Source organism: Brachyhypopomus gauderio, chromosome 13 (genome assembly GCF_052324685.1).
Source record: "Brachyhypopomus gauderio isolate BG-103 chromosome 13, BGAUD_0.2, whole genome shotgun sequence".
In the NCBI taxonomy this organism is placed as follows: domain Eukaryota; kingdom Metazoa; phylum Chordata; class Actinopteri; order Gymnotiformes; family Hypopomidae; genus Brachyhypopomus; species Brachyhypopomus gauderio.
In genome coordinates, this window is record NC_135223.1 from 22,477,556 (window position 1) to 22,504,428 (window position 26,873).

General features: G+C 39.8%; 1 protein-coding gene across 1 annotated transcript in view; it reads right to left on the bottom strand.

The window, feature by feature from the left end:
- Positions 1-26,873, bottom strand: part of grik3 (glutamate ionotropic receptor kainate type subunit 3) — an 83,941-nt gene that overhangs the window by 30,389 nt on the left and 26,679 nt on the right. The window contains exons 2-8 of the mRNA XM_076971790.1: positions 12,142-12,315; positions 11,402-11,659; positions 10,918-11,099; positions 9,369-9,422; positions 3,846-4,016; positions 2,379-2,522; positions 1,278-1,385 (exon numbers count right to left, since the gene is read on the bottom strand). Of these exons, the coding sequence (XP_076827905.1) occupies positions 1,278-1,385; positions 2,379-2,522; positions 3,846-4,016; positions 9,369-9,422; positions 10,918-11,099; positions 11,402-11,659; positions 12,142-12,315 (1,091 nt within the window). The remainder of the gene's footprint in view (positions 1-1,277; positions 1,386-2,378; positions 2,523-3,845; positions 4,017-9,368; positions 9,423-10,917; positions 11,100-11,401; positions 11,660-12,141; positions 12,316-26,873) is intronic.

Sequence of the window (26,873 nt, forward strand, 5' to 3'; positions counted from 1 at the left end):
GACGCCATAAAGGCCCAGTTATGCCATCCGCCTGACTCAGCAGCCAAAGTGTTTTGCTTTGACATCCACTCATGAGAGTTTGCGAAGATCCCAACTAATTCCGGAGGGATGTGCTCATGAATTTCAGCATTTCATCTTTGCTAAATGACAGCAATTTATCTTAATTCATTAAATGTGATTAACCATTAAAGTTATACTTATTTAGGAATGGCAAGAGAGTGTCTCTGCTCTTAACCACTAATGCTAACATAAAGCAAATTCTTTACCCAAGAAAGTACCCCTAATTCCAGTTAGCGATAAAACAAGGGCTAATAATCAATTAAAAGGATTAGTTCACCGCGCGTGTTTCTCCAATATGCCTGGACACATTAAGCTGATTTTTCTCTGATGCACTGAATCTGCCTTTGGATTTGTGGGAAATGTTACGCTTGTAAGTATTTAAATATGATTTATTATTGTTGATTTGACTATGTTTTCCCTAACATTTACCATTCAAATCAAATAACCATATGTGTACTCTGTACTCCTATTTTAATGTATTCTTATTCATACCATTAAGACAGTTAACGTATAGCATGACCACTGAAATTTAAAAGCACATGTAAAAATGTAACACTTTCCTTTCTATTATTTTTTTAAGGTCACAATGGTCACATATGAGATATGTAGCAAAAATGCCTTAAATATGTTTTTAATCTTATCTAGGAAACAATGAACATTTACCATCAGTGGTAAAACAAGTGTTCATAACTGTTGGCTTCTTTCTAAACCTATTTTTAAGACAAATACCTCAGCCATATTTATACACCTCATTGCCACCAAAAGCATTTTGGACATAATCTCTGCTTGTTGTTAACAAAGACTGCAATTAACAGTGCTGGATACCATAATCCAATTTACTTTATTATCCACTAACTTATGCTGATGTTTAAACAGTCCATTGGCTTCATTGCTAAGGGGTAAATTATTATGTCAAGACATAGATTGCTCTTTATTCGTTCTGAAATGGGGACCAAATTAGACAAGGTAGTAAGGAAAGTTTAGTGTACCATTAGACCGTAATGCCAATTGGTATTTAACAAGAGAAATGACTGTGTGGAATACTGTGTTCTCATATTTGTCTTTACAGAGAGAGTATTATGAAGCCACAAAATAAAGTATAAAACAACAGAGGATGGCCAATACGCATGATCCGATGCACAGAGAATTTAGCAGATAGAGGCCATTAGGCAGAAGCAGGCACCAGTGGCGGTGTGGAGTGTGATTTGGCTATTTACCTTTTCCAGGCCATTCTCTTTGAGGTTGACTATGTCTAGGTCAAAGTCAGTCCGCAGGCCTGTTGTCTTGTTGAAGGACAATCGTCCTGTCAGGCCGTCCCAGTGGGACTGCAGAGAGAGGAGTGAATTCTTCAAAACACACATACACACATCCACACACACTACAGTGCAACACCACATGTCAGCGTACACATGCTCACACACACACACACACACACACACACACACACACACACACACACACACACACACACACACACACACACACACACACAAATACACTTGTGCACATGCACACACACAGTGTATATTTCCTTTTTAATTACATTTTACATCCCAATGCCTTAGTTACACACAATATTCCCCAATGACCTTAGTCTTAATTAACGAGCATCTCATACTCACTCCATTCTCGAGAGAGCAGGAAAAAATTAACCAGCACCCTTTAAGCCCCTCCTCCTCCACCACGGCACACACACGCCCAGTGGGGACACTTCTGCTATTTTTTTCAAAGGGTTGTGAATACGGGTTTCATAGGGACACCTGTTTTGACTCAGCCAGATCCAAATTCTCTCCACACTAACTGTGACTCTCTCTCTTTCTCTTCTCTTATGCACAGAGCTCTGCTCAACAACTCTAATCTGCTTATTATAAGTCACAATCACAGACTCTCATATGAGAGCTGATTTTACTGTTTTTACTTCTGAGCTGAATGTACGGAACCATAAATGTGGGACGCCAACCCTGATGCACACATTCTAGTATCTGGTTTGTAGAGTTTAGAGTCTGCATTTCATAGTGTTTGAGGGAAGATTTTCCTGCATTCGTGTTCAGACGTTCCATTCTGGTTTCTTATCTCGGGTGCAGAGAAATAGCTACTGGCTACAGAACCTCTTCAAAATGTAAAGAAAACAGTCACTTCAGGGATTGTAAAAATGCCACCACCTCACATGATTTCAAGCTCTCCAGCAGTTGATAGTAAGCCACAATGAGCAACATCTACATATCTCTCCTTGGGTACATGCTAGCGTAGCTCCCTGTCAGGCAGGCTGAGCGGGGCAAGTAGCACAGAGGTCTTCATCCCTTGCCTGTGGTCATTACCTCCTTAATGAAACTCATAAAGCGTCCTCCGAACCTCCACGGCTTGTGTCGGTGGCACTGCAGAGAGTTGACCGTCATCTGCGGTGCATGCTGGTAGGAGACGGACACGATGTGGACCGCATCATACGTCAGAGCAGCGTCTGTCTGGAATAAAGGGGGACGTTATTTCAGCTGGCAGGAGCGGACGCTGAGAAGCCCCTGGCACAGCCCCCAGCAACCCCCGTCAGACGGGCAGACGAGGAGCTCGCTGCTCTGCACCATTAGCAGAGGCGTATCAAAAGCAAGTGAGGTAGGAGGGGAGAGAACCGGAGAGAGCAGGGGCCTGGGACACACTGATATCTCTGCAAAGCTGGTCCCTGTAGCTAAACACACGTCAGGAGGTGTTTTTTATTTTCCCCAGGAAGCAAAATGGCTCAAGAAGTTGCTAAATTATTTATGTTGCTCCCTCCTGCGCACATAGCTCTTTGTAAATGTGGCTATGAAGCTGTCCATTTGAGCAAAAGGACTTTGAAGGTAGGCTGCCTTCATGTTTATGCTAAGCAGTCATGTGCTTGTACTAGTTTCAGAGCAATTAAGTGCTTGTCTGAAAAAGCTGATTTCTTAAAACAAGGGAAAAGTATTCCAATTTAGAAGCAAACAGGCCTCAGAGAAACCTGAGTGAGAGTGTTTAAACCTCTGAAAAAATTATAATAAGTAAACAAATGGAGCATCCATACATCTTATAATAAAATACTTATACTCAATTCAGCCTGCGTTTAGAAACCTTTATCCTCTATTAGCTGTGCTCTCAAGTTTAACTGAGAGCTTCTCTGCTGGTATCAGGCAGAGAATGTAATTACTGGATTTGAACTGTTGTGATCTGAAGGATTTTATTGCAAAGTAATAAGCCCTGCTTAATAAATTTAGAAAACGAGATCAGAAATCTACAGATTCTGTGACCCAGCAGCATTATAGCACTGGTTTATCATCCATTACTCCACTAATCATTATTACTGGAGGAAACTAATCTGTGTCAGAGCTCACTTTTCCTTCGAAAACAACAGTTACATGTAATATAAAGTTCAGCCTGCATCAAAAAAAAAACAGTATCTAGTCAATCACCAGTCTACACATCACTATGGTGTTTTGTACTCAAACATTTGACTTTTTCAGGATTTGGCAGACACTGTTATCCAGCGTGACTAACATATTTATCAATGTGACAGTGTGCACTCTCCCTGGCAATTGAACCCAGTGTGACAGTGTGTGTGTGTGTGTGTGAGAGAGAGAGAGAGAGAGAGAGAGAGAGAGAGAGAGAGAGAACTGAACCCATGACCTTGGAATTGCTACTGCTTAGCAGTACCTGTGCTAACAGGTTCATGTGTGTTTGCATTGTTCTATGTGCTCAGTCTCCAAAGCTTTTGAGATGAAACTGGAAAGAAAATGTTGGAAAATAAGACATACTTTAAGGGAAAAAATGAAGCCTACCGTCATGACTCCCTCCAGGAGACCAGAGTCAGGCTTCGGGGGTATCTGCTTTTCTGTAGACCATTTCTCTACGATAGAAGCCACCTGAGGATTGTCCACATTCAGGATACGGAAGCCGGTCATATTAACACCACAAAAACGGTAAGGCTCTAAATTGATAGCCATAAGGTCCTAGAGAGAGAGATAGAAATAGAGAGAGAGAGAGAGAGAGAGAGAGAGAGAGAGAGAAAGAAATTAGCCTGGTATAAACAGGTCATTATTCTTGGTAGAAGAAGGGCTGCTTGTTTCTATGCATAATAAAATGCAAAATATAGGGAGGGCAATAAAAGATAAACAGAGGTAAAATAGGGCCAAAATAAAGGGGAGTGACAATAATGCTGTAATTCTGGACCGTGGGGTGTGTGGCGGATCAGGGACTGCAGGATGCACACACATCGGTGTATGATTTCAGGGACAGAGAGCCAGCAGTCAGCCTCTCAATGGCTGATTGAAACAGTTATTTCCACAATAATCCTGTGTTCATTGCTCCTGTTCTGCGCACCCAACCATAAGCAGGCTACCTGATACCGAATACCACCCCGACAATGAAATGGATCACAGTGTCTTCAGATTCAATGCCTTTTTCATAGAATGAATGAAGGATCAGAATTTCACATACCAAAGCAGTGACGTGAGACTAAACCTTTGAAAATGAAGCCACTAGTGTGGAAAAACGTAGTTGCGATCAGGTATAAATGATTCTGGATCCACTTGAGGTCACACCAAATGAACATACAGCAATCTCACATAAGCTTACATATGATATTTGGCCTATGGGCTGTATGAAATGTATTGCCTGGTTAAAAACACACACACATAGATTGTTCAGACTTTCTGGACATAATCCATAATGCAAAAGAATATGTGCTTGCTGTTTGTGCAGTTTGGTGAACACTAACTGTGCTTCTTGTAGAAAGTGCCATCCAGCCCTGCATGGTGCCTGCATATGCCAGGGGGATACAGACGTTTGGTAGGACATAATCGACAATTTCATTAACACCCTGTGGGTTCTGAACTGAAGGAACAGGAGCATGCAGGACCCATGGTGGAGAAATGCTTACCCCCAGCTAGAGAAAATTAAACTGCTCTTTATTATCTGGAAAACCTTTTTTTTATCCCGTGATGAGTTTTGGTGTGGATAAAAATAAATATATTGAAGGATTCTTCTTAAAAACTATCCTTAGCTAAAACTGAAATCTAGGAGTCTACTGTTGAGGTACTAGTGAGTTTATTCTGACATCGTTTGCAAAAAGCTTTAGTGTTATCAACATTTTTAATAGCTATAGAGAGTATTCTCACTGAATTCAAGACATAATCTTCAGCTATAATGATTCTAGAAATCTTAGATTCTTCACAACCAGACCTCAGGTTCTAATATATTAGATATAACCATTTTTTCTGCCACTGTATTTGAATTTTATTTGTATTTCATTTCATATTCAATAGGACTTGGACTTTTACACCAATAACTTGGGACTTGAATTGGACTTGAACCTGTTTACTTGCAAAGACTTGATTTTTTTAAACCCCAAATCTAAATTTTAAAACGCATATTAATATTTATAAAGTGCACCCCATTAATTTCATTTCAGTCCTTCTGACACAGACCGGTGTTACACCAGATTCTGTGACCGTCGAGTTTTGTGACCACAGGGGGTGCTATTTCAGTTTCTGTTCAGAGGCACAAACGCTTTACGAATGCTACGCTGATGCACTTTCTTTACTCGTTTTGTTGGTGTCCACGAGCCAAAATATGACAGATGTTTATATTTACATTTTATCGTCTCTTAATTACATAAATGTACTTAAACAAGATTTACCATCCCCTCACCATTGCAGCCAACAAAGAAATCATGAATGGGATGTACAGGTGAGCCTTTTTAACTGGGGTCACCAATTCTGATGGCAGCCATCAGAATATGTGACCCCACTGAATCTCCAGGTAACAATAGTAGCCTACACCGTGACCCCACAATAACAGAAAGCAATGAAAAAATAACCCTAACCTTTTATTAGTCTATATTTAAACATTTTATCCAAATGTTTAGAATAACCATTCGTAATGACAGCATCTTGCTTACGATGAAGCTTGCTATTTTCGTGTAAAATGATGTAACGAAACATTCTTGTTTAAGTACATTTATGTAATTAAGAGAAGATAAAATGTAAATGATCTGTCATCTTTTGGCTGGCGGACACCAACAAAACGAGTAAAGAAACGCATCAGCGTAGCATTCGTAAAACGTTGGTGCCTGTAAAAAAAAAGACTCGAAAGGACTTGAAATTCCAAGTTTCAGACTTGGGACTTGACTTGATGGTTGCCTGTCTTGACTCGAGACTTGACTTGAGTTGACTGTCTTTGCTTGAGACTTGACTCGGGACTTGAGGATAAAGACTTGGACTTACTTGAGACTTGCAAAACACTGACTTGGTCCCACCTCTGGCACTAAGTAAATGTGTTCAGTTACTTAGTACACTGTACATACTCTCTTGTTATACAAGTACATTAAATAAATGGTGTAGTTAGGCCAGTACAAGGCTGTATGGTATTAACTCCATTGCTCATTTCACCTCTAGCTGAAATTCTTTTTCAAGTGCAGAAAAAGTTGGATATTTTCATGGAGAAATATTTTGCCCATAAACATGGCACTACTAACTCTTCATGCTCTACTAAGTCAATAGCTTCATCCTCTCAGAACATTAGAAACTAATTTAGCTGGAGTATAACTGAGCTGCCATTGGATTGATTTACCCCTTCATCACTTTATAAAGTATCTACTTATGCAATATATTTTAGAATGTGACTAAAATCATAAGTGAATGTTGAGTTAGATTTGTCATTATGACTGAGCTATGCTATACTGATTTTTTTCCTTGAAATGAACATTGTCATTCATTTGTTTATTCACAATGCTCAGCAGCACAAAGTCTTGTTTTGTGCACAAACACCAGGTACCTGACAGTGTTAAAAAGCAGAGATCCCATGGTGTGGCACATTTACTGCTGTAAACACCATCATGCACAGCATAACAAAGCTTTTGTCACACCGCTGAGCTTGTGGGATGAAGTCTGTGCCCACTCTGCACCCACATGTGAGGAGAGGGTTAGATGACTATTCCTCATGTCAGGGAATTTACTGTGCCAGAGTGTTGACACACCTTGATTAGAGACTCTTACATGGAAATACTGAATACCAATATATGTTACAGTGCTGTGGGAACAAACTGCTATTCTGTACTTTGCAAGTTTTACACTAATGTAGGATCAGTTGTTTTAAAACATCTTCATCAATTTAAAAACACTATAACTAGATGACTAGTCCTAAATTAACACATGTATGTCACGTTGAGCAAGGTCGAGGCAAAAAAGCCAAGATGTTAATCCGTTCATCATAAACGTAGCCGTTGACGTAGAAATAATGCTTCGGAGCTAATTGAGACACGCGTCTGTGTTGCATGACGCTGACCAGACGAGATACAGACGCGTACACGTAGCAGAACGTAGACAACACAATCATAAACACAGGTACAAACACGCAGACACGTCCGAGGGAGGAGTCAAGGGCTGTACCATGGCAACCTACAGTCTAGACGGGGGCAGCTACGCATAGTGCACGATACATAGTGTCACTGCAGGCTGGTTAAACATCATTAGTGTTCATTAAAAATAGTGACTTTGTTGTACATCTTAATTCCTACTCATCTAGCTCTATAGATATTACCTGTTCTCCCATTGGGCTTTCAGAACATAATCCACCTGGACTCGGTTTCTTAAGTGCAGAGGAGAGTCATGGTTTTATAAATCAGAGAATGTTCAACATTAAACTTGATTTGCCATTTGTCTTGTGACTCTTACAGAAGTTTAGTGTGAAGGTTCCTCTGGTGATGTTCGATTTTTGCTTGAACCATACAGTTTGTGACTGCAACAGCCTCAAGTGTTTGTGGAGTTCGGGTGTTCACTACATTCTAAGTGATATATTTCTTGGTAATCATCTCCTCGTAGTATTTCCGACTGATATATGCTTAGGGCTAACGAGGGTTCTGCTAGCTCTGTGTTCCCACAATACTTAGAAATATTTCTGTGATTGACTGTAAAATTACAGATTATAACTACATTTTAAGTCAGTGCTGAGTTAGGAAAATTATTATAATTATGTATGAGAATAATCAGTTCCCACAATTCACTCTTCTTCAATTCAACCTTTGACATCCCAGTTATAGCCTTACACCCAACTACATTTTAAAAGGGTCTTCATTAATTCATCCATTCATCCAACCAGCCATTCATTTATTCATTTGTTTGTTTGTAAAAATCAACACTGCCAGAAACCTTGTATTACACACACACACAAACACACACACCAAGGGTTTTAAAAAGCAGTGATCCCATGGTGTGGCACATGAGTGATTTACTGCTGTAAACACCATCATGCACAGCAGAACAAAGCTATTGTCACACCGCTGAGCTTGAGGGATGAAGTCTGTGCCCACTCTGCACCCACATGTAAGGAGAGGGTTAGATGACTATTCCTCATGTCAGGGAATTTACTGTGCCAGAGCTTTGACAGACCTTGATTCTGTGCGATCAATCTAAATGTTTCTATGATGTCCTTTCTTTTTCTTGATGTAGAGCCATCATTTATCTTTAGAATAAGTAGCATTCACTTTCCCATAGTGCAAGGCAAAGAATGTAATGCATTAAATACACATAGCAGATGGAGATGGCAATAAGATTGCAAACACGGCACAAAGTTTATTTATGGCATCTCAGAATTTTTTTTAACACCTAGCAAAAGCAGTCTCCCAGATGGTTCTGCTCCGAGAATGACTGACACTTGTACTGGCCTGGCTCTGATGTATACACTTGTTTGGTGATCCTTAAAATGTAAGCAAGAAATATTATAGAACGATAATAACAATTAAGTCAACTGATTTTACAAGATATCAAGATATTTTTAATTGGGGGGTGTGTCTTTATTGGGGGGGGGGGGGGGGGTTCATATGCTGTATTGATTTGTATTCAGAGTGTGGGATAATAATCCAGCCCTAAGGAAGTTCCAGTAAGTTTCTGATAAGTATTCCTGCTTTGCACTTTGATAGATCAGAAGCATGAAAGGCCATTCAAAATGCACACTGAAGTAGCAGGTCTGACATTTAAAGACTCAAATGGAGGTAATACTGTAAACTGTCGAGCGGGTTTTAATTTAAAGGGCACTGAAATGCTAGATTATTAGCTTAGGCATTTACACCTCCATTAAACTCTCTGTTGACAAAATCAACAGACAATCTGTCACCAATGTAGACTTTAGTTGACTCGAGCTCTTTTTAGGGCGTATGCATATTTGCATTGGAATATGGAAGAATCTTTTGCACCGCTGCAGGAAACTGATATTATGAAGGGGATCCAATTGCCTACTGGAATTTAAAAGCTGGTTATAAAATAGTTACATAAGAATAAACGAGATTCAATTTGCTTTAACGTTACCAGAGTGGTAAAGATGTAGTGGTAGTACTCCGTCATCATCCCCATCATCTGGGCCTGCAGCAGGAAAAAAATGGGAGATAAAGGAGGAATAGAGAGCAAAGGAGAAAGAGAGGGAGGGAGAGAGAAAGAGAAATACAAGACAAAGGAAAAGGTCAGCATCTCAATTTACAATCAATATGACTCCCAACAAAAACAATGCAAAAACAAACCAAACTCCTTCACAACAAGGAGGCCGCTGGGAGCTGCAGACCTGAGCGCTCCTTGTGCCTGTGTTTTGGATAGCAAACCCAGTCCATAGGGCAGAGACAGTAACAGATGACGAATCCAACCTGACTAAAGTCTTGTCGCTGTCAGCCTTTTCAATGGATCACAATAGCAAATGTCATACAGGCACCTTTCCAGCAGCGATAAGGGCCCTTAATCAAAGAGAGTGATCATTTTAGTCATCTTCCACATCCACACCCCACTGCTTCGCTCACTCCGTCTCCATTGAAATGGCTGCATTTCCCAGGGGGGCAATATTTCCTCTTTAATTGTACCATCTGTTGTAAAGAAAACCCAAGGTTAAGCAAACTATCTAAAGCTCCTTTTTCAGCTCTGTGTCATTCCCTTTGTCCAGGCTGAAAAAATTACTTTGCTCCACTAAAAAACGCCGTCGTTCTACGAATGCAGAGAGGTCCTTTGTTTGGTCTGTCCGCGTTTACCAGATCGTGTGATATTTATTTGTGTGGATCATATCTAATTCCTTCAGTCAGTGTTCTCTCCCACCCCCGTACACACAGGTATTGCACTCGTTTTGAAAGCCATCTGGGATCTGGCCTGCAGACAACTTCAACAGACTTCTTGTCCTGTTACGTTTCCTGTTTTCTGTTGCCTAAAGGGGATGCATGTAGCGACAGAAGTTTGTGAGAAGGTGACAGAGGAAGGCCGAATGAAGGCACGCTGCACATACGTGACCGGAGGAATCTTTTTAGACGACTAAGGCATGCGGAACCACTCGTTCATAAGATCAAACGGGAAGTAATGTGACCTTCATCTAGAATGTAACTGCAGGGGGTTTCGACTCACTAAAATAACTAAAGTGTTGAGTAAAGACACTTTGGGGAAACTTAAAAGAAAGAGGTATATTCCATGACGAGTGCACTATTACACCCCTTACCTGAACCATAGTCTCATATAACTACAAGATTTAAAACATATATCCGCATTCCTTCTTAGCTCCAGGATGGCTTACTACATAATAGCTAAGGTGGCATTTGTTCAAGAGTTCAGAAGTGTTCAGAAAAATCAGACACTCTAAAATACACTCTACCTTACTGGATGTGCACTTTATTGATTTATTTTGTTAAATGGTATGGCCCAAATGCAGGGATTGTTTTAGCTGCTGTAAACAGCAGAGCTCTAGGAAAATGCATATGTATTATTATGGCTCACTAGTACTGTTGCTATGCACCACTCTGACTGCACCGAACATTGAAGTGAGCTGTGAAAACAGTGTACATGTCACACTGAGTCCCATGCCCTGCTCATTACTAGCATGCAGACTGACTTGTTTGAGTATCTGGGCGGCCATGACGTGGCTACAGTCGAAGATGATGCGGAACTCGCGACTCCTCTTCATCTCCTTCAGCAGGGGACGCGTGTCGGTGGAGTCCAGCGGGAGCTGGCGAATCTTCAGCCTGATGTTGTACCTGGACGGGGCCATGATCAGCTCCTGCAGTCTAATCAGACCTGCACCCCAGCAAACGGGAACAAACGTCAAAACAGTCAGCCGAGAGAGAGCATCGCACTTGCACTCCGGATACAGGGAGGACGTTTATCAGATAGGAAAAATAGAAAATAACAGTGTGTGTTTGTCTGGATCTGAATCAGAAGCAATGCCTTTCTAGATACCCTTGTTTTTTTTTTGTCATACAGTATGGCACAAATGTAGGGATTAATATTAAACAAATGTTTGTTTATGGTGGCTTATTATAGCTGTTGACACAGCTCTAGGTGACATGCATATTTATATGAGAGGTATTTTCACTCACCAGTGCTGTCGTCATACACCACAGTAGCCGTCTTCCACTTGAGGAACTGTACTAGATCTAGGATGGCATAGCTGAGAGACGAGTAGTCTGGGTACAGGTTGGCGTAGAACGTGTCCCTGTTGTCCATAGGGTGATGTTTCCACCGCACCTGCACGTGCGGGACCTCCAGTGCGTTGCAGATCGACTGTACTGCGTTTGACGAGGAGCTATGTGACGGCCCAAATATGGCCACTACACCTAAAGACAGCTGGTCACAAGCTGGTGGGAGCAGGGTGAGGAGCACAACTTCAGAAACATGCAATGCCTTGCTTGTGACTGGAATGCTTTGACATACCTGTACAGTAATATACACGGTTTAATCAATGAACTGTAGCAAATACGTTTTGATTAATTCCCTATGCTCCAAAGTCCTGCTTGTGGTTCTGGACACTCATTTCTCATTCTTGTTACTACAACATTTTTATATTATTTTCAATTAAATTACTGAATAATTCAAAGCAGTTACTAGAAAGTGATTATTTTACCGTTGAGATTATTTTGTAAATAACAAGCATATAAACCAAATTATCATGACCATCTGTCCACCAATAACTATTTTCAGTTATAATAATTTTGACGTGCAGTCGATGTGTAGCAGTAAAAACTAATGCAAAATCAAGTTATGAAACAAGGGCTTTGCTTCATGACAGTTGAAGAGCAGTTCTCACCATTGGAAACACGGTCTTCTTAAGTTCACTCACCTTTTCTGGAGGCCTCAAAGCTGTCATAGATATTAATCCTCTGGATGTCATATGTTAATGTTGTATTTGGCAATAATGTCCTGTTTCTGTTGATGTTATTGACTGCAAATTTAAAGGCCAGCTCTTCTGCACTGACGAGTGGGGCGGGTCCTTCCACTAGCTCAAAAATTCCTCCTGCAAGTCAAAAGAGAGAATGTGAATCATCACGGAGCAAAGCAGGCAGCAGTGCCTCTCAGAACTGCATTTAAACCTTCAGCTGGGGAGTTGCTGGTGAGCTAAATTGTATACTGTTAGGCACTGCATTCGATTTGCTCAGCAAATAGAGGGAGCTTCTCTGCATTCGGCACCACACCTGAGAATTTCAGCTCGATCTTTTAAAGTTCAGGGCCATTATGGGGAGAGAGAAGAGAAAAGGGGGGAAAATAGTCCCATCAAAGGTTCCAAGCCATCTTTAGGCCTGCAGGTCTCTTTTCATACTGTAATCAAATGAAAATGGATTCTTATATGGGGGGATATAGCTGAAGCTTTTGCAAACAAGTTTCATTTGTTCCTCTTTTTGCCAGTTTATTTTATAATCTATTGAGATTCCATAAATGCATCACATAGACTAAAAATAAATAAAAAGGCACTGCTGAAACTGAAAACAAAGTTGATTGACTGAGACCACTATATGGAATGGTCCACCAAACCCATAAGATGATAACATCTGGAGTGCCGAGAATGATCCAGAGACCCTTAAGGTTTAATACTATTAGATCTGCTTCAGCTTCTCCTAGTAAATTATCCATGGCCTTCTATCTAGAAGTCCAAAGCTCTCTAAGATAGTGGAGGAAAAGGAGAACCCACAGTAGTTTGGGATTTGATAACCCAATATTTCATTTGTTACTTAGAATACTTATGATTAATTCTTGCTACTAACACTTGATTCAAATCCTAGTATTTCAAAGCAAGCAGATCACCAATGGCAGAAACCAATTTAAAAATAGCACAAAAAGAAATCCATCATCCCAAATGCATTTCATCTCATTTCATCTGAATTTCAGATTCTTCCACCGCAGGAGAGGTCATCAACCCCCTGATCAGAGCGGCGGTCCTCCCCGAGGGCTGCTTGCCCCGCCAGCATGGTTCTCCTCTTCAGGATACCGCACAGCAGCCGCACAGCACCACACAGCACCGCACACTCCACTATTTATGACTCCAGACCTGCTCGCGCTCTGGAGGGACATGATGCATAAACTCTCTGGAAGGAGCGGGCGCATTAAAATAAATGAATCCTGCCATTTTGTGGGGAAATCTCATTAGAGTACATTAAGTAATTGCTGGAGTATATACTAATTTGACTGTTAAGAGGATAAAATGTGCATTGCTCGGAAGCACTTTAACAAATTTAATAAACATGGGGGTACCAGTCTTTTGGAGGAGTAAGAAACCCTGGGATCATTTGCATTGCCATTTTCAGAAACCCCAGTCTGAAGCATAATGCGAAGGCCAATCACAAAGATTTTACTGTCTGTGTCAAAAAAGTAAACAGCCCAGACAATACCCTAGTCTGAAAAACACATTTACACACACCCACAAAAAAAGAATGATAATGATGATGAGGCTTGTTATCATTGCCTTGTTAATAATAATAATAATAATAATAATAATAATAATAATAATAATAATGCCCAGTCTAAGCACAGCATGTGTTATAGCTACAAGTACTATAACTCTATATAAGGCAAATTGAGTTACAGAGTTTGATCTGAGATTTCTCCACTCTGTAACATCTGTCAATTTTGGTTGTGATTAACTTGTTTCCTATTCGTAGGCTGCATTACAAAAGAGTTTAATGAATCTCTTGGGCCTCATGTAGAAAACAGGTGCTCATTACAGCAGCTGCGTCTCCTAATATGGCCTCTGTGAGCTCACGTAGCTCCAGATTGTCCAATGAAATAAAAATATCCCAAATTTTGAAGTCACGTGCTACAATTCTAGACTCTACATATCTACTGTGTATTGTAAAATGGTATAGCCTTTGATAAATACTGCCACAAACCATTTCTGTCATCAAAGGCAAAGAAGTTTTAATGCAAAATGCCAAATGCAGTTTTAATGCAGGAAGGACGAATCCAGTGGTAAATGCATGCCAACGTTGGATTTTACTGCTGTGAAATTGGAACACTGCCTTGATTTTTGGCGGAAACAGGTTACTTAAGTCCTGTGTTTCCTGAAAAATGAATCATGGAGCTGGTCGTATTTATCACGCAAAAGCATGGGGGATAAAGTTTACAGCATATGGTTGTTACAGCATAAACAGGATTTAGAGAAAAGACGCTTAGGAGAACTGTGGGATAGAGGGTTGGAAGTGATATTCACACCCAAAAAGCAAGCTTCAGTGTACATCACTGCAATTTTCACATTAGTAGCTTGACAGATTTATTACTATAATATGGCATATTAAGCGTAGATTCCAGAGGTTCCAATAAAGTGTCCATATTTTTTATGTGTAAAATTGCCCCTAAGCATCTTGCATGAAATGCCATGTAAGACTTTTAGGAAATCCTGAGGTTCTTAACTTACTTTCTAATAACTACTGAAGCCCCCTGAAGCCAGGAAATATTGCTAAATGAAGAACAAAAGAGCTGATAAACTGGACTTAGCTTTCTACTCTACATGGTTCTTATTAGTGACAGAATATTCAGACTAAGGGACTTTAGACCAAGCTACATATACATTGTATATACATGCATGTACTTAATTGAAATAGCTGGCCATTGGGCAATTAGGGGGGGGGGTATCACTATGGATAAATTTACATATAAACATACATATAAATATTCTAAAAATTAATCATTTGTCTGTGTCTACATAAATATTACAGATATTCAAAATGTATTGGCCAATATACATATAGCCATTCTAAATTATTTTAAATAGTTAAAACTACAGTATGTACATATTTATGAACAATTCCTCCCAATGTGAAGCATTAAATGATGAAACTATAGCATATAGTATAGATGCACAACAAACCATGGCATCACTTCACTAGATTTTGATTCAATGTTCTGAAGTGAACTTATTTGTTTTTGCCTTATAATATGGTTCTCATTAATATTGTATGGTTATGATAATCATTGTATTATAATTTTATACAGTAAAACAGTAAAACCTGAAATATTCTGAGCATCTATTTAACTAATCAGGAAAGTACACAGCAGTCTATTCTAAAAGGCACAGGCAAAGTTTTAGAGTTCCTCCTTCTCAACTCACTGTGGTGCAGGAATATACCAGTGCTCCTTGTACCAGAATGCTCATCATTCAGAGTTTGTTCTTTCAGAAAGCCAGAGAAGCCAGAACAGTGCCAGGGCCTGCACAATGAGACAATATCATTATCTTCCTGGATGAGAACGTATGCTAGCAGACCCAGCATTTCCAGAGAGCTCTTTTGTATGGATGTGCTTCTCTGGTTGGGTTCCCAGGCTGCCTCTGAATAGATGCACTGCTCCACAGAAGCACAATGGAACTTTGCTTCACAATGGCAGAGCAGAATGGAGCAGAACAGAACAATTGCCCACGCTAAACAATTACAGCAAACTACCATCATTGTGCACAACACTGACCAATTAAGGGGAACATTGTGTTCAACTGTTGTCCTTTTCCATTTTCATATCCTCAAAGGAAAAGAGAAGCCACAGTGTTTCATTGCATAGTGCTTACCTGCCAAGGAAGACAATTCAGTCACATCACCGTTCTGACCAATTTGTTATAGAAAATGCGACACCATACAACACTGTTATCCCAGTAATACCTAATGTGACACCGCTGACGTGTTGACAACAAGATCTTTTTATGCTTTAACGATTTTACAGTAAAATAAATAAATATATGCTTAGGTGGCCTCTTTAAGGATTACGTTTTATTTTTTCCTCTGATAACTGAAAGAGATCAATATCTATGTAGACGCTGAAGGAAACCAGAAATCTGTAAACATTTCTGTTTACAGAAATGTAAGTAAGGATAGCAATCTTTTTACTTTGATTTCATGCGTTGAATGTTATGTTGGAGGAATTCTACTGTGGATTACGACATAAAGACTATCTTAAAATTTGTTCAACTTTAACCCTAAGTTGCAACAGCATGTTCAGGTTTGCACACTAAAGCTACATAGTTCTATGAGCAATTATGTACAACCTTTGCACTTTTCCTGGTTACACATATATCAATCAATGATATGAAAGTAATGTGAAAAATTACATCACTGTCAAATTACCTAAAATTTGTCTTATTTAATCTTACGCAAACTATGCGATCATAACAACAACATGAGTGCAACACAACCGCACTGCTCTGCTAAAAACCAATGTATGTACTGGGGTTTTGCATGTAAATAAGGAAAGATAATAGCAAGAAAGTGAAATGACAGCACTGTCAAAATGTAATGTCAAATTCCTTTAGGATTAGGATTTAAGTGTAATACATTACTAGACCATTTGGAAATATTTTCATTACATTAAACACTACAGTATTATAATTAGTACGGTCATGTGATTTACGGCTGGAAGACCAGTTTTGGATCTATGGAAAATCCTGAATAATCCTCTTTTCAATCAAGCCTAATAATCACACACCTTTTCTTCTTTAGCACAATTGATGAGGGCATTTTCAAACTAGAGTTCCTTAATAGCAAAGGTCTGCATTGTTACACAGTATTATACATTACCATATAAATAGCATCAGTCAATAATGCTAATGTTTAGGACTGTAATGAGAAAGTGTGCTGTAATTAAGCTTTGACCCTCATCTCAGGTCACTTATTGAATAGGTATCTAAGTCGCAATATATTCAAACTCTTATTTATTTGATATGATTAGTATTACATATAGTGGCTAGAATACACTGATATCTCTTCTGTCAAATAACTGCCAGGTAACAACATATTTGTAAAATCTAATTTTATGCTCAAGTGGCTCTGCTGGTGTAATTTATCGCAGCTTTCGTAGTCCTCTCCTCTTGCCTTTATTCTCCTCTCTAGCTTACTAGCATTCTTGATCACATTATCGCTTGAAACATTCACAGTAGATAACGTGACAGGCAATAACTGCTGTTTGAGCCCCGCATCACTCTGGGCCCCCTGGACTGGGAAAAAAAAACCCCACCGAAACACAGGGCTAACAGTATAAACAAATGCACACAGTCATCCATATAATTGACACTTAGGAGACGGTCCACGTGAGACGGGGGTAGAACATTACCAGAGAAGCAAAAAGGGTTAATGTAAAGCACGGGATTCATGTTTCGGTCCAGTGCACGAGAAATCTTGCGTCTCACAGCATAGTGCTGGGTTCCAATCAGGGCTGGCTAGTTTAGCAGGACAGTGCGGTTGTTCCCTTATCTTTAGTGTGCCGTTCTCATGAAGATGGACGGCTCTGGAGCCAAGGTAATCCCTGCCAGAGACGAGAACAATGGAGACACGGGCCAAATGAATAATGGACCTACAACGGTGAACGCCACCAAGAATGTGCACGCACACAGAATGGAGGGACAGGATGCAGTCCTTGGCATTCATACACACGCGGAGAAAAAGGAAAGGTAGCACAGCAGGAGAGCAGCTGGGCTCTTTCAGCTTTAGTTGAAGCTGTGAGCACTGCCCCTGGTGGCCAAGGAACTAATGTCATCCATGGGATGGCATTTCATGAACACAATTCTGTGATCTGCCATACCACTGAGAGCAAATGTCAGGTGACATGCCGGCAAAGTTAAAGGTGTAGGGGGCAGGGAAACACCCCAGGTGGCATATAGGTGTTATTGCCACCACTGTCTGATGTTAGGTTTCCTTTCATTTCCACATAAGACCAGTTATTAAAAAATACATGTACATATATATGTACAGACCATATAAATGATATCAGTCAATGACTTTTATTAAAAAATAATAATAAATACAAGCAAATTTAAGTGTATTCAAATTATTATTGCAACTTTTGCCATTTGTAAAAAAGGTTAATGTTGTTATATTGTGTAATGAACATAATACTGAGTAGCAGTAATTCAAAACATAGAAAAATGTCTGGTTAATTCTTTAATCCTGGTGGAAATGAAGGGGTGTAAGAAAAAGTGCTAAACTTGACGATAGTGGGAATACTCAGAAAAGACATTCAGCAAACTCTTTAGGCCGAGATCTTTAGTAGGGTGAACTTCTTCTCAAAAAGCTGCCAAGATAAATGAGAAATAACACGTTTTGAAATCATTAGTGAATGATGATGTAATGATCAAGCTTTTTCTTCATGTTATATTCAGAGCTAGCTAAAGCCACTTTCCCGACCTCATTTTAACCAAGCAGAACCCCTCAATTTCTGCACTTGCCACTGTATACAAGTATGAAACCTGACCTCCATTAATAGCCCATCTGGCACACTTTGCCCTATGAGTCTCTCTCTCTCTCTCTCTCTCTCTCTCTCTCTCTCTCTCTCTCTCTCTCTCTCTCTCTCTCTCTCTCTCTCTCTCTCTCTCTCTCTCTCTCTCTCTCTCTCTCTCTCTCTCTCTCTCTCTCTCTACACACACTCTATACATAGCATTTCACATTGAAAACAAAAGACACAATTTTTGTTTACAAAATGAGGGCTATGAATGAAAAAGGGATAAAGCAGTGCGTGTGAGGGAGGAAATGTGCCCGGTGCGTGTCGTTCATTTTAGGAAGCTGTCACCTCCGCCTTTTATTCTTGCTCTTGTTCAAACATTCATCATTCATCCATCTGGGCATAAATAAATGTATTTGAGACACAGAGCACTATTTTAGTCTGCAACATAAAGGCAGGTCTTAGTCTTAGCAGCAGACGTGTGTGTGTGTGTGTGTGTGTGTGTGTGTGTGTGTGTGCGTGTGTGTGTGTGTGTGTGTGTGTGTGCGTGCGTGCGTGTGTGTGTGTGTGTGTGTGCGTGCGTGCGTGCGTGCGTGCGTGTGTGTGTGTGTGTGTGTGTGCACAAATTTATTATAATGTGTCTCTCTTTGGCTTGGGGGCATAATTTTCATTAAGCCAACACGAAGAGACCTTTTAATTCCAGAGCCAGCAACGGCAGACTGGATATATCCTGAGGCTCAAACAATCCCATGAAGAAAATGGATCTCCAAAAGCCCAGATCCCAGAGTTAGATAACCACTAAGCAGTGCCGGTACTACGGATAGTGTAATTGACATTGATTTTACACTTTAGGAAGCAATTAATATCTAGTGTGAGTAGAGAATGGGATGGCATTGTTTATGGACTGCACCTGATTAGCTCACTACTTTGACCAAGACCGTTCCAAGACATTTAAAGGTGCCTTTCCTGAGCTCTTGTAAAGCTCAAGCTAGCACACCTTAATTACAACAGACATACGCTATTTTAAGATCCATTCATTCTTTTATTAAAAAGTAGAGGTGACCAGCAAAAGAAATGGCTTCTACTATATAAATATAAGGAAAGGGGGATCTATTTGTAAAATGTCCAAACATTTTTGATTGTTTGTCTTCATAATTCGTATTCAATTCTTGTATACAGTATAACAGGTCTACAAAATAATATGATAAATAATATAACAAAATAATATAGATTCAAACTATAATGTGAATAAATTGTACTGCTCACCCAGGTTAGAGAAGATTAGGTTACCCCACTTTCAAGGTGTAAGCGGTCAAAACTAAATATAAAATTGGCCCACTTATTACAAAACAGTCTGTTCCCATGCAAACGTAATGCAGACAAATGGGGGGAAGTTCAGGGCACATCATTTGGGACACCCCTGGCTAATTTCTAGGACAGGAGCTGCTGAAATGGGAATCAAACAGGCCTTTCCTTGATCGCTTTTGCAGCCCCTGGAACAAACCCAATAATGAGTATATGACATTGGGACCACCTTTCCTCCAGTCTCTGGACGCGTTCAGAAGATCCAGCAACCCGAGTTTTACATAGAGCTCATACTGCATAACTTTCAACGTAATACCTCGACTAGCTTGCTGTGTCACATTAAAGACTTTGAAGAAAGAATTTGTAGGTATACCAAACATATTAAGGTTTCCCAACACAATCAGCATTAACTAATCAATGGCTATAAAGCATACTTTTTTTTGCTGTATTTTCTTCTGAATGCACTACAGGAGAATTAGTGAAATGCTTTCATCTACTTACATATCCGTCTTCTCTAAATATGGATGCCTCTATTTCTCCCTGTTTATTTATGTGTTCGAAATGATATTTTTATCCACGAAATGTGATTGTTGTTGCTGCTGTTGTTGTTGTTGTTAGGGAATACAGAGAATGCTTTGCACACGACTCTTTTCAAAACCATCTTGTAGTTCAACTTTATCCTTTTATTTTCAAGGAGGACATGTTATTGTTGCATAAATGTCTGCACAAGAATTCATGTACAAATATCTAATAATCCTTCAGGGACCTTTATTTTGTTTTTCCTCAGCCACACTAAAACTACCAATGCATGCTAAGGCAAACAAAAAAAAAACCAAAACAAACATGCCTGAATATCATATAGAACAATGGCTATACTGTTGATAAGATGTCTCTTCTTCAAAGACAATATAATTTAATTTAAATTATCCTGACTTTGCTTGTCCTATATTTCAGATGATAACCAAGAATACCATGAGTTCATTTTGAAAAGATAATTTTGACAGATATTTTTTTTGGTTTGAGCACAAAAATACTAATAGTTGTTTTTCAACATTTCAAAAATTATTTGAACATTATTTGCTTTCCTGAATAAATTTGTCAGATCAGCCATTTTTAAAGGAACTTGTAAAGATGGACAAAGTCTGCAGCAAGTAATGAACATCATCATAATTAGAAATAAAATGAAATAAACATTTATGCAGTACTATCTACCACCAACAATAAACTTTAAGCACATGTGACTAATGTGGTATGTTTCCAGCTCAGAACCATTAATTACAGCTCAATGTAATTAATTTTGCTGGATTCTTAGTTAGGTAATTAGTTAATTTTTGGACTGGAATAAATTGTAATATCTTATTTATTTGGCAATTTCATGGATTTAATCCATTCCAGATAACCTTTGAATAAAAGGCCCCTGGAAACTGCATACGTTTAGGTAAAATGTCATGACTGGTGTGTACTTACATTCATCAGTCTGGGCTTTCGTCAGTTTACATTCAGTGGTTCAGAAAATAGTTTCTCGTCCCACCTTCTGAAGAGTTTTTAAAAACACAGAAGACATGTCAGAAGAGTTGAATATGAGCTATACCTCCTGGGATATGCTGTACTTCCATCTACACAATAGAACCAGAAGGACACTGATTCTTTTGAATGGATGTCAGCGGAGCGAGTCTTAACGTGCTGTTTCTCTGAAGGCTCTACTCAAGGAGCTGTGGGCATCTTTAAAGGATATACATAAAGGCTTTTCTTGAACTTATCAATGATCGGCATTGGATGAATACTGTGATGTTGCAATTGGGGGTTAATGTGTGAAGACCTGTGTGCTGAAGTTCCTTCATCGTCCTCCCTGTCAAAGTGGGGAACATGTGAAGACCCACTCTGCCTCGTGTCAGGTGCACCTGCGTTTTCTCCAAGCAGTAGTCACGCTAGGTGCGCAGCATGGCGTGTTCACTCTATTCTCTCTGATCTCTAGTAAGCACTCGGCGAGCTCCTTGACAGCCAGGTTGGCTCGTGTCTGACGGCAGTAATGGTTTGCTGGTAGCATAACATTTGGAGAGGGTTCCAAGATCTCTCCTCATCCAACAGGAACATTCATGGGTCTGAGAGTAGCAGAGCAGAGACCACATTTCCCTGACATGCCATCATCTACAGTGACCTCTGCTTAGTGCTTCAGAACCATCAAATGCAATTTGAACATATGGCTTTGCATGTTTTAGAGAACTAAAAGCCTGGCCTTGTTCTCAAAACACTGCTTAGAATTCATGTTCGTGTGTTTTTGAATACCAAGAGCAGTGGATTTAATCATGTTGTAAGAAATCCATCTTACAACCTGATCCTTATTTAAAATATTACACCATTTAGGACCACTAATTTTGATATGCAAGTTTAATTGAGTTTTCATTTAGGTCTTTAAATTATCATCTTAATAAAATCATAATCCAATTTCATAATTATCCCAACAGCTCAAAGTTGACAGCCAAACAAGTTAATTGTATTGAAATAAGACAGGTAGCAAAGACAAATCTTATGTCAATTACCACCACAATAACCATTAATTCAAGATAACTGTACTATTGAAGGTACAATTTATGAACATGATGCAGGACTATGTCAAATATTACATGCACTTATACAATACACCCTAACATAATTACAGTATATCATATATCATGTTACAGTATGGAAAGCTTTTTTCAAATATGAAACTTCAACATGAAATCAGATATAAGCAATAGCCATATGTAGGGCATGCTGGGAATTGTAGGAAACATATAGCTATAGGCTCCAACCATGATAGACTTTGCTGTGTATCATCTGAAATTACACATCAATTCCCTAGTGCAGTGGTTCCCAAGGTGGGGGGCGCGCCCCCTAGGTGGGGCGCGGAGCTATTGCAGGGGGGGCGCGGAGCTTGGAAGTAAAACGTGCACATGTGTCAATATGGGAGGGTGTGTGTAGGGGGGGGGGGGGGGGGGGGGCACAAAAATATTCTCATCTACTAAAGGGGGGCATGGCAGAAAAAGTTTGGGAACCACTGCCCTAGTATGATCTACTGGAGTGCCATTAAGTTACTTGCATAATATCCCAACTTTATATCCCAAAAATCTACAACTTATAATTGTGAATTAAAATAATAAAAGCCAGTGAGTGAGATTCTGCATACATAGCCTATAATGTAACTGTAGCAACCTTACAGGAAATAGAAATGAAATAACAATAATGGAGAAACCAATTACATTGAGGTCCATGCTTACATTTCTATGCATTTATGGTATGAGAGTGTTTCCTTGTTTGCATGTTTGAAGGAAACAACCATCATGATAAATAAGAGAATATCAGGATACATGTATTAACATGCATTAACATATCATATTCATTATTGATCCATGGCTAATGATCATACGCTGTTGTAAAATTACATGGAAACCTTATTTAGAATAGCCAATATAACACCATGTATACAATGTACAATGCTACAGATGATGAGCCTTGTAAAGAGTGTTGAGCCTTGTACAGAACATTTGGTTCTATACAGTTTTTTTCTTATTTCAAACCCTCTGTTACAAAATAGGAAAACAAATAGTAAATACAGCATCCTGCCTGGCATCGAAATGTTGTGTCGTGACGTATGGCTCTGTTAGCACACCAGTGCAGTGACTAACACACTGCAGCATGCACACATGTGCGTTTGCACATCCACACACTCGCAATTTCCGAGCTCGCTGTAAAATTCTTTAGCCGCAGCGTACAGGCCCGCCATTCTGATTCCACCCCTCATTCTGTCTCTACTCACTAGTGATCGCACCACAGGTTATGCATGGTAATGCTTCTTGCAGCTCTCTGAAAACATAAAACATTTTTTTTTACCAGCCAATGCATCTAATCTAAAATTTTAACATCTGTAAAATCCATAGTGGATCTATTAACACCAAGCCATTTTTTTTTTAAACAAGGGCCAGTGTAGCACCTTGGGTGAGGTGAGACTAAGCTGAAAATATGCAGGCGAGAGACCTGGTGGCATTTGAGGAATCAGTGAGGGGAATGGACAGCAAGCACAATGCTGAATTGAATAATAACCTCAGCAGGAGACCCAGAATGCTACAAGGCTGACAAGTTCATTACTGCTGGAAGCTGCCTGGTGTAGGATTTCTGATAGCGTAGTATTAACACCCCCTACCCCCAGCGCCCCACAACCACCCGCCAACTCAACCAGGGAAATCACACAGTATGCAGACGTACACGGGTGCCATTGTGTGGTAACTGATTACAACTCTTTCCTTAGAAGAAACCCCCTTTTTCACTGGATAAGGTAAATGCTGTATATTACTATAATGCTGTATAGTATAGCGTATAGGCTTGTTTTTGATTGGCTAAACTGTAAGAATAACTAAGTGTCATGAGAAATTCTCAGGAAATACAACAGGCTAGAATATGTTTGGAATTTGTAGGAATGGCACACAACTGAACAAATATGAACTTTACATATGATCCTGTATGAGGTATTAATGCAAATTTGATGATATTTTTATGTATATTTATGACGTTACATTATTATTTCTATCCACTACATCACGTACTTCTTTCGTTAAGTGAATCAGAGAAAAACTGAACACCCACCAAAGGTTGAAAAGGGGGTGGGGCTTGTTTTCATCAGCCCACACAATCACTTCTACATGTCACAAGGACACAAGAGTGCAGAATAAAGGCACTCGAGAGTTTTGTTCGTATAAGTACAGATGCGTCCATGGACACTACGCACAAGTGGGCTGAGTGAAATGGAACAGAAAGTGGAAGGTGCAATGATTAATTAGCATCTTCTCAGCTAGTCATGTTACTCATCTCATGGCTTTAAACAGCTGTGCTCAGCAAAACGCTGCATCACGAAAATAGAATATCTGCATCTATTTCTTACAGCTCTGCAAAATCTATGGAGCATGAGGTATCATGAGGAGCGTGAGGTATTATAAGGTTTACACCTTCATCTCCTCCTTATGTACATTAGCTAAAGGTGGAGCTAGTTATGATTAATTGCATAGAACAGCAATTCTAAAACTGTTTCATAGTTCTAAAACTGTTTCATCGTTGTTTGTCCAAGGACACGCATTAGTAAATGATGTACTGTAATTGTGCCTGCTGGAGGAATGACCAAATTATCAAAATTGTCAGGCTGTATTAAAAATGGTTTGGACTGTGCCCTCAGGGTTCTCACAAGGACTTAATTTTTACAAAAATACCAACACCCTGCATGGCCTCATCTGGATGTAGCTTCCATTCGGTTTCACCAGTCGTCTTCCCCTCTAAGACAGACAGAGCACCACATTACAAAAACTCACATCCCAAGGTCACAAACCGTCAATATATTGTTACACTGCATGCAACGGCCTTTGCTCATGCCCAAAGCTAGAGGCTACAGTCATTTTAAATGCCCTCCTTTCTCAGTAAGGGAATGTATTAAAAGGGTATTTAGTGACCCCACTACGTTTGCTCACCTCCTCAAGACCTAGTGTAGAGTGCACATGTTTGATGTGCACTTGCCCCGGTCTACATCAGCAGGACTTTCAGGCCTAATTGTTTTCCCTACAGATCTGACACGGTTAAATGAAGGGTGTGTCTTTGAAACTGTATCCACTTGGCCAATCTCTAGGGTGCCCCTTGTATTTCACAGAAGTGTGAAGTGCTGACTAAAAGATCGGACATCTCTGTGAAACAGCTTTGATATACGACTGATCTACAGGGCTTCATGCTTCAAAGTGGCACGAAGTTTATTATTCAACAGTAAAAACAGCCTGAAAAACCCTGCTATTATGTCGTAGCAATCAGAGCTTTTAATAGTCTTATGCAGCTTACAGGCAGCACACACTGAAAATATACAGGGAAAATGGGATAAGGTACACAAAAGCGGAGAAAAAAAAAATCTATGTATGAATCACTGAAGATTAGGGAGCACCACGCAATGGAAATGATGTGCCATTTAGATGCTTACAATTGTCCAGGTGAATGGGATTGTAAGCAACATGCGGAACACTTTTCTCTGTGTTCTTTGTTCCTCTCTGCCGCCAGACCCAAGCCGCCAGCCTCCTCTCCTCCTCGCCCGCCTGCCCCTTCTGCCCCTTCTCTCTTGCTCCTCGTTTCACCTCCTTCCCTCTTTTCCGAACAGACACCAGCAAACGCTCTTTGACTTGAGAAACAAAGGAGTTAATTTAGCGAACTCCTCTGTTTACACGCAGCACAGGCTGCGCATGAGGGCACACATGCTCTCTCGTAAGTCTCTAGCGTTCCATGGCTGAACGATTCAGGATGTAAGATTCATGTAAGTGATTCTATTCGCCTGGGAAGTGCAGCTTTTCACACGGTGTCCTTGTGTGTCAGCAAGCTTAATTAACAGGGAAAAAGATGATGCAGTCATGACTCGGTCCACTACACGTGTGACATGAACCTGACAAGTGACACATTTGTGTTAAGATAGAAAGAAAGAAAGAAAAAGAACGAGGGAACCTCCCTTGATTGAGGTGAGAGCACAAGAGAGCATGTTAAGTCCTCTCCATCAGTCTCCACACTCATTTGGCAGAGCAACACACTATTCAATAATTCATCTCTTAATATTTCCTAGCAAATTAATCCTCATTCTTTTTGACAAGGAGAATTAGGTGATGGCTTACCAGGTAATTTGACACGTAATTATTTGCTTTGCAAAGTGGTTGTTATGATAGTTGTTTCTGATGAACTCACACTCACATTACTTTGATCCTACATGAGAGATTTTGTCTATCCAGGTGGTGTGAGGTGGTGTGAGCACAAACTATCTAAATGTATAGAAGTGTTAGACCTCATTACCACAGTACCAGCAGAAGTTAAAACATTTTTTAAAATGGCATTACTAGACTGGCAAGAGTAGGTGTATTTAAATTAAGAAAGACATTGCTGCATGGAGTAATTAAATTATTTCGTTGCCATTAATGTGCATGGTATTTACATTTTTTACTGGCAGAATCATCTGTTTGTTCTTAAAGTTAACTTTTGAGTTGAGGTAATTGCTAAGGCAATTTTAGAGACAATTAAGTTCTTTCAGCTAAATCAGCT